At 35.4% G+C, this 9,447-nt stretch overlaps 1 protein-coding gene across 7 annotated transcripts in view; it reads left to right on the top strand.

Moving 5' to 3' along the window:
* The window catches only part of LOC106959425 (unconventional myosin-VIIa-like), a 58,959-nt gene that overhangs the window by 12,689 nt on the left and 36,823 nt on the right, over positions 1-9,447 (top strand). For 3 of the 7 annotated variants that reach the window (XM_015051992.1, XM_015051990.1, XM_015051988.1), the window contains 3 exons: positions 4,353-4,466; positions 5,605-5,757; positions 8,432-8,449. In XM_015051992.1, the coding sequence (XP_014907478.1) occupies positions 4,353-4,466; positions 5,605-5,757; positions 8,432-8,449 (285 nt within the window). Of the gene's footprint in view, positions 1-22; positions 131-4,352; positions 4,467-5,604; positions 5,758-8,431; positions 8,450-9,447 lie in introns of those variants that run through there. The other 4 variants (XM_015051989.1, XM_015051991.1, XM_015051994.1 and 1 more) reach the window with 3 other exon arrangements.

The following is a 9,447-nucleotide window of genomic DNA, read 5'->3' as shown; positions in this document are numbered from 1 at the left end:
GGGCTAGAGGAAGTAAGGTTACAACGCAACGTCTGCGCATGCGCGTGATGAAAGCTAGCTTTACTGATTGTCGACTCGCCAACGATCCCAGCAGCCGGACCGCTTGAGGAGAAATTGACACATTAGTGAGGTTACCTTTATTTAATATGTTACGTTTTCTTTTTTCTATTACAAATTGTTGTTAACTTTACAAAAGGTAACAAATGAAAAATAATTTCAAGCTTCGTTTGCTGCTAACGTCATGACGTTCACGGACCGTTGGTTGGTTCCACGCTTTTTTTTTTTTTACACGCGCCCATTAGTTACGCTTAAATATTTATTGTTTTCAAGGTGTTATTTACTTTAATATGTGGTTTTGCATTTTAATTAGTTTATTTGGAAGGTGTAGACTAACTGAAAGATCATTAAATGTTGCTAACTTGGAGTGTTAGCTGTTTGACCATGTTCAGGCCTCTGTTAATGCACATTTTTGACTGAGGTGCACCTTCAAAATCACCTAACAAGTAGAAAAATTACTTAATGTATTTATTTTTAGCCTGAAGTATTCGAAAATCTAACAAAAATAATTTTAATTTGTTTGGTATGTTTTTATAAGGTGTATTTTGTGTGTTTAATTTGCGTGAAGGTGCAGAGCTGCAATTTTGGCTCTTGTCCACTAGAGGCTGCTGTAGCAGTTACAAATCTACCCTGTCATCAAAAAAACTAAAATGTTAAGAACAATTTCAGATATTTACAAGAAAAAAAACTCATAATCTGTGATGAATACTTTAGAATTTTTGATTATTAAAATCATAAATGTACAGTATTACAACTGATATCCCTGAACATCAGAAATTTGTAAAAGAAAAACGTATCAGAAAAATCTCAGAAGTTTACTAAGATTATAAAGTCAGACATTGTGACAACAAATGGCAGAAGTCTTTTAATATTGAGTTGTAAAAGGTCTTGAATCTACCACTAATATGAGGGTTTCCTAATTTTACCACCTCAATATTAAAGGACCTCTGTGACTTTTAGTCACAAATAGCTGACTTTATTTTGTCAGGAAATTTAACAGATTTCACATTGTATAGTTACGCTTTTAATAATGACAATTTTTTATTTGCCTGTTGCAAATCAGGATTATAACTTTTTGACTATTTGATGTCTGTCGTTCTACAGAGAAACATTTATAAATATACCCTAGTGAAAACAGTGTCTTTTTGTCAGACAATGTTTGTGCTCTTATAAATTTTTAATGGTTTATAACAATCTGTTTATGTTAGCTTTAGCTCTAAAATAAAGACAGCACACGGGTCTCTTAACATAAGCTCTGGATTTCAGAATAATGTTTGCTCCTGCAGGGTTAACAATAGTTACCACACCGGTGCCTACTTAGCTACTTTAAAAAGATCCAGATATGTAAGAATGAAAAAAAAAGGTATTTCTTAGTAATTTTTGGAGACTAAAAACAACTAATGCCTCATTTTTATTACATAAGCTCATCCGTGCCGTAGGGTAGGTTATTTTTTGTCATTCAGTTTAAAAACTGTTAGACCTTTAAAAGCTTCCAGTTGACATCTGAACCATTTCTACATTCAGATAAGGATTGTAGAAGTATAAAAGTATCGGTTGTGATGATAAAAAATTCAGACCTGTTTAAATAATGTGAATCATAAAAGAAAGTCTGACATAAACAGAAATATAAAGCAGCTCTCAGAGACGCCTGACAGATCCTGAATGTTGAATAATTTAACGTGTGGCTTCTGATAGTTTGCCATTAGCCTTGGTACTAGGAGCTGACTGTCTCATGCTCTCTCTGTGTGTGTGTGTGTGCGCGTGTGTGTGTTTGCATGTATTATGGTGTAACAGGTGCATGCTGGTGTAATGTTCAGGCAGCTCAGTTTGCCAGACAGAGTTTTTACTTAATTAAAGCGACATGGATGCAACACAAACTCCAACACTTATACTCCAGCTCCACACCCCGACACAATAACACACTTATCCAGAGTCACGGCTCACAACTCTGTTCAAAAACGTCTTAATTTATCACTCCGATCTGTTTCAGACTGAAATCCCTCCTGTTGTCATGAGATAAGTTACTTCCTCCAGGATAAGACGAAGTTATATAAACATTAAATATTGGTGTTGATGTCCAGTTTTTAGAGAATTCAGCTGCAGAGTAATCAAACACCGGAGGAGGAAGTGACATCTTGTTGCCACGGGCAACAGGGGACTCGGTGTGGAGGCGAGGTCAGCAAAGAGTTGCTATGTTGAACAGGAGGGAGAATGTGAGCAGCAGGACTAAAACAAACTTCTAAAAACTTTGTTTTTACTTTAACCAGAATCTTTGTAAGAGAAACAAGAAGATCCAGAGATTTTTGTGACCTTTTTACATTCTAAAATATCTCCTACTGGAACTATTTTAAAAAATGTTTTATTACTTAAGTTGTCTTTATCGTTTTTAAGTGCGACTTGGATCTTTTATTGCGTAAACATGTGATGATGAGCTGATGCGCCACAAATACTTTCATTTTTTAGATGTTGTGAGGAAGATTCAGAGTGAATTCAGCTTCTGTCTGGAGGGGAAGACGGTTTATTCTGGAAATTTGTTTTTTGCACGTGAAGATGTACAAACGTCGGGATTATTTGGAGCTTTATGAGAAGGATCAGGCAAAATGGGCGCTGGTGCGAAATGTCAACACTGTGACAAAACCCAGTACTCTGCTGCCGGTACGCTTCAAGTCTGTGTGTGTGTGTGTGTGTGTGTGTGTGTGTGTGTGTGTGTTTTTAGGACATTAGGATAATTTGTCATTTTTTTCAGGAATAGTACTTCCTGTTTGGACCAAAGCCTTATCCTGAATAAATGTTAAGATATGGCGAGTCCTTTGAGTTTAAGCTTTTGTATTTTATATGTTGAATTTGTTTCTCATAATCTGATTGTATTAACTTATTTTTCATCAACCTAGATGCTTTTGTTTTTATCTGTGTCGGGATATTTTCATGTGTAAACATGAGGTCAAAAAAGATACTGATCTCATGTTGCACAACTGCTTGTTTAAAATAATTACATCTGGTTTTCTTAACCATAATTATACATCTGGAAACTTTGTTTTAAGTTTTCAGCATCTCATTATTTACTGGTTCTGTTATTTATAAACCTGATCAAGTTCCTAACAGATCCTGGAGCTGGAGTTTGAGGCTCTGCTTTTGGAGGAGGAGTAAAGTAAAGAATTGACTTGTTGAGCTGTGGGAATGTTGCTCTTACCGTTTGCTTTGTATTCTTCCTGCACCAAAATGCAGGAAGTTTAGGAAGTTTTTAATAACTAGTAACACACAGCAAGTTCTAAATTATCTTAGGGAATGCTTTTGGAAAAGAGTTTGATTGTAGACAAGGATTGTACTGAAAACTTTTGCTCCACATCCAGAGCTTATTATACTGAATCATCAATGTTTTTTTATTTATATTTCTTTAATAACATGATGGGTTCCCAAAACCCTTAAAGGGTCATCTAGCGCCTACACTGCAAAAACACAAAATCTTACCAGATATTTTTTGTGTAGTTTCTAGTGCAAATATTTAAGACAAAACTAACTTGCAAGTAACTATTCAGGAAGATTTGAGATTGTTTTAAGTCAATAATTCTTTATTTATAAAAAATACTAGTTCCACTGGCAGTTTTTTTCATTCATGATATTTTCTCCACGTTATAAGTTAAATAATCTGCTACTGGAACTAATAATTCATTTTTTTATTGATGTTAATGAATTATTGATTTAAAACAAGCTCATATATTTTGCTGAATAGTTACTTAGTTTTATTTCAAGTGTACAATGTTTTTACACTATATAAAGGACCAAAATTACTTGGTAAGATTTTGTGTTTTTTTAAGGGGTTGCAGTGCAAATAGACATTTTTACCTCCATTCAGAGCTGCACATGTTATACACCTTTCGAAAATAACAACTTCTTGTTTTTGATGAATTTGTTGTGATTTTTAAAGAGACATCATCTTTTTTTCGTTTGCAAAAAGAAGATGGATGCATTGTCTTCCGTAGGATGTTGATATTTGTGGAAAATTATGCAAAACAACAAATCCAAACCCTGCATGTTGTTGGTGTTATATCCATATTTAAAAAGATCAGTTGCTCTTTTTTTTAATCATCTTACTCAGAGTTATAACGAGTCAGACTCCTGACCTTGCTAATGAAATTATATTTGTTTTTGCTGCTAATTGGTATTAGGAAGTAGTGATGAAATACTGCATACTTGTAATTAAGTAAATAAGGATTAAGAAACTTTCAGCTGGAGTTGACGAACTGACTCTGAGTAGTTTGAAATAACTGTGACATTTTGTTTTGCTCCCTGTACAGGGCGACTACGTCTGGTTGGACCTGAAGACCGGTCGAGAGTTTGAAGTTCCCATCGGCGCTGTGGTCAAACTGTGCGACTCCGGACAGATCCAGGTGTTGGACGATGAAGGAAACGTGAGTCCTGAAACGTGTGAAACTCACTGCAGCCAGAGAAACACTTTAACCTGTTGTTGCAGTTGTTCTCTTTACTTTAAGACAGAACGTCTTTACCTGCAGTCGTAGTGAAGAGAAACACAACTCTATTTATTTATTTATTAAGAAAAGATGAAGACAGATTAGACTAAAACTCAAATTCAAAAAAATTATTTTTTTGCTTGATCAAGATAAAAAAAAAAATCTTTTTTCCACCGAAGGCCTGTTTGTTTTTCTAACATATGCGTATGGATAATTCGTATTAGTTTTAACAGTACAGAAAAACATCACAACAGTACACTATTTAGTGAGGAATAAATTGTAATAAACCAAATAATTAGCCATTCACAAATGTTTGAGAAAATAGTCTCAAAAAGTATTGATATAATACTTCTTGTACTATATCAATTCACTATTTCAAAAACATGCAGATTGTAATTCTTGAATTTTTTTTATTTATTTATTTTTTTTTTACCTTTTTTATTTCTTATTTTTTGGGTTTTAATCAATTTTCTGGCTAATTTCACTCATTTCCCCAACAGATCTGATTTTGGTCCAAACCAGATGATGTAAAACTGAGGACATTGTCTGGTTCTTATATGATTGTAAAGGGAATATTAAGTAGTTCTGCTGTAATTTTAATAGTTTTGATTTTGAACCCAAGCAATATGGTCTTATGAATTACTTGTATTTGTGCACAAATTAATTTTATGGATCTTAAACAATTCCACATTTGGTTTTATTTCTGTTTTTTTTTTTTTTTTTTTACTAAAAATGCCTTATTTTATAAAAGTAGGTTTAGAGTGTTCACTTTAAAAAGATAAAACCTGATAAAAAAATACTTAATTTTCTTCTTGACACTAAATTAAGTGAAAAATGGGAAATTATATTTAGTATCTTTTATTTCCTTTCTAAATTTTTACGTGATCCATATTATTATCATGTGTTTTATTATTATTATTGTTTTTGACAGTTTTGCTCAGCCTAAAATGTTCAACACAATGCTAAGCTGGAAAAACATCAGCAATGACCAGAGAAAAGGAGCTAAGAGTCCCAAGCCCAGTCAGCTTGTTAAAATCATCAGTTTTAACCTGTAACTCAAATATTCCTTCACCTTCAGGAACACTGGATCTCGCCGCAGAACGCCACCAACATCAAGCCGATGCACCCCACCTCCATCCACGGGGTGGAGGACATGATCCGGCTGGGAGACCTGAACGAGGCCGGGATTCTCCGCAACCTGCTCATCAGATACAGAGAGAAGCTCATATATGTGAGTGTCACTGAGCGGTTCTGGCCGAAAATATCCCAAATCCAGCAGGTCAGTTAGTGAGCAGAAGGATATTTGTTTATTAGGAAACAATACAGGAAGTAGTTCAAGTTTCTTTCATTTTTAGAGGAACAAACATCTTTGTTGACAACAAAAAAATTATTTTACCAAACTCATCTTTAGTTTCTGCTGTCTGAACCGTCATGTTGCATGTTATTTGACTTTTATGGTATTAACTCGAGACGTTGTCGTGTCACGATAAATTTTTCCAGAAGTTATTGCGATAAATGATAGTATTGCTCAGCTCTGTTTTGAGACTATTTTATACTCATACAATGGTAATTGCATAAATAACTCATTATCTCAATACATACCAATAAACTTTAAATTTTAATCACAATTTAACTCTGGAAGTGGAAGACATTTTAAATATCAAAAATAGACAAAACAACAAATAAAATAATTATAAAAAAGGCTATTTGAGACCAAAACACCAAACTGTCATCCAGTTTTTGGTAGAAAAAGAGAGAGAAAAGTGGAAAATCATAAAACTTTTAAATGGAAATGATTGAGTTTGTTTTAATTTATCATACAATTAATTGATTATTACTTACAGGCCTGGTGAGACATGTGTCATAATTAAGGGCTAGAAAAAGACCTAACAGTGACCCTAAAAGGTTTTTAAAGAAGCTTAAAAACCCAAAAATACATAATAAAATAAAATTGACTGGTTGTGTTTATTTTATATGTGCAATGTTGTGGTTATTGATTTTTACTTGGTTTTTTTATTCTGGGTTTTTTGTGATCTGTCATTTGTATTTTATGTGATTTTACTGTAATGTTTGTGTTGTGGACCAAGGAAGAATAAATACTATGACAGGGACTGGTGGGATCCTTAAATAAACTAAACTACACATCCAAACAGACATCTCTACTGAAGTGGCAGCCAATGCATCGTCTCCATGGTTACTAATGGTTAGACATGTTCCTTCTCCATAAAGCAATGTTTGATAACTTTACAATCATATTTACTTATAAAGTACATCAGTTTTTCCCCCAGAAAACTTGCTAATCCCTGTGCTCAGGGCGCTAAGCAGTCATCTCGCTGCCTGCCATGTTTTTGAGTTAAAAAATATCACTTGATAGCTATGCATTATTAGAAGAGTGGAAGACAAGTTAATACCTAAACACCAACTATAAAATCTTAAAACATTACCGTATTTTCCAGACTATAAGGCGCACCTAAAAGCCTTAAGTGTGCACTGAAGTCCAAAATCTGTCCCTGACACAGAGACGTAAAGTGCACAGTACGTACGCTGGCAGTGATAAACCAATCAGAGAATTGTTGTCCGAGTTCTGCAGCATTTGCCTGCGGTAAAAAGCAGATAAGTTTTTCCACTGTCACCGTCCCTGTTCATCTGCGACTCCATCTGCCGCCATTCCGGGAGGATTAACAAAATAACTCCAACCGCTGGACATTGGTGTAAACAAGGCGTTCAAAAAGAAGTTGCGAGCGCCATGGGAGCGATGGATGACAGACTGCGAACACACGTTTACTGAGACGGGGAGGCAGCGCCGGGAGAGTTACGCCACCATGTGTGAATGGATTGAATGGATGCCTGGGCGAATGTATCTGCCTTAACTGTTGTCTGAGCTTTCGCGAAGCCGGCATCATTGCTGAACAGCCACCTGGCAACAAGACCGACTCCTACAATGATGAGAGGGAACCTGGCATGTATGATGGAGAAATTACCCAGCTGTTCAATTCAGACACAGAAGAGGAGGACTTTGATGGATTTGTGGAAGAAGAATAAAAAATAACTTGAGTGTATTGTTACATAGTCGAATAAAGTTCAACTAAACTTACTGCTTTGTTTCCGTTACCTTTTTTTTTTGTTGACTGTATGTTTTAGCATGCGTCTTATAATCCGGTGCACCTTGTAGTCTGGAAAATACGGTAATCATTAAAAAAAAAAAAAAAAAACTAAAATAAATTATCAATGCAAAGCATGGTAGGGGCACAAGTAAAGCCTGGCGGTCTGCCAGGCTTATAATACACTGTGGGAAACCCTGCACATGAACGTTAACCTTCTTACCTTGTAAACAGTATTTGCTGCAAATCCACGGTTACACTGAGGGCTGACGGTCATTATGACTGACGGCTGATATCCATCACTGCTGCATCTTTCCTCATTAAAAGTTACACAATAAAAGTTGCATCCTTCTCTGTTTGTGCAGCCGACTGTGCAGCATCCTATGACCATTTTTAAAGTGAAATCAACTAAAGAGAAGCAATATTAAGTTACAGACGTCTGTTCTTAGACTAACTTTAAAGGAAGGTCCTGGTTGTTGACGTCCGTCATGGCGGAGTGGGCGGAGTTCTGGAGAACATGACGTCACTGCAAAGGGTCAATAAGTGTCTTTTAAACAGCTAAAACCAAAATGTCAAACAATTTTCTATCTCTAAACTAGGTACATTTGGGATTGTTATAAATCACTGTGCTTCCTGTTTTGCAAAAAGTGACGTTTATTTTTTGTTACCAAATTGTATAATTCACTCGGGGGTTTTAATTTTGCAATGAACTCATAAAACAAACCTCATGCTTCTGCTGCTCTCTGCACTTTTCTCACACTGATTTCTCCGTTTTACCTGATTTCTTCCTTTCTCTCTCCGAAGACAAACTGTGGTGGGAGGGTAAGTCAGGCATGGCTAACAGGAGCACATTCTGCACAAAAACCACAACAATTAATGCACCACATGCATGGCAGTAGAACAGCCACATGCAGTAAATGTGCTAAATGTAAGCTGCATGTATGTTGCATGTATGTTTGTGTCTCATAAGCGTGAAAGCAGAGACGTTTTGTGCGACTTTTCTTACATGTTAATCATTGATGGTGTCGTGTTCGAGCAGGATGAGTAAAAATACTTTACCGGGCAGACTTCGTTTTCTCAGTTAGTTCTACCGGTAACGAAGCTCAGCCTGGCAGCCTGGATGCTCGTTGAGTTGTCTTTCATTATGGCCGCTCGCGCTCATGTGGCGAACATCGATACGCTCTCATTGTCAGCCTTCAACATCTGAGACCAGCGTGAGCTCATCTTCCTTCAGCAGCAAGGAGCAAAGGCTGACCTGCAGAACGTCCACTGGATTTTATGATAAAATACTGTAAACATGTTTCTGGATTTGTAAAGATTAAAGCAGTGCAATTTATTTTATCTACTGTTTCCCAAAGAAGCAAATTTTACAAAACATATATTCACAATATCATACTGTCAATTTCAATACTTCAGAAGAAATGAAAAGTAGATTTCTGCATCAACTCTATTTCCCAGAGAAAGATTGTAGAAAATATATGACAGTGTAATAGGCCCATTGAAGGAAAACAAAAATGATAGTAAATTTACACCAAATTCTGAAATTTTGAAATTAATCTGGGAAATTTTCTAGAAAACAAACTCAGATTTCTGAGCTCCAAAAATGGAAAATTTCTGAGACAAAAGGAAATTTTGAGATTAATATAGGAATTTCTCTGAGGTTCAAAAGTCAAACATTTGCGAGAAAAATCTTAGAAATTTTGAAGAACTTCTTAGAAAAAATTATGGAAATTACAGAGTTTTGAAAACTTCTGAAATTAATTTTAAAATTTCCTTGTTTTTTGTTCTAGTAAATTTTTTGCTTTTGGAGCTCAAAAAGT

Source organism: Poecilia latipinna, unplaced genomic scaffold (assembly GCF_001443285.1).
Source record: "Poecilia latipinna isolate Pla-1442-1.1 unplaced genomic scaffold, P_latipinna-1.0 Scaffold1078, whole genome shotgun sequence".
In the NCBI taxonomy this organism is placed as follows: domain Eukaryota; kingdom Metazoa; phylum Chordata; class Actinopteri; order Cyprinodontiformes; family Poeciliidae; genus Poecilia; species Poecilia latipinna.
Note: the sequence above shows the minus strand (reverse complement) of the source record. Positions and strands in the feature narration are given on the sequence as shown.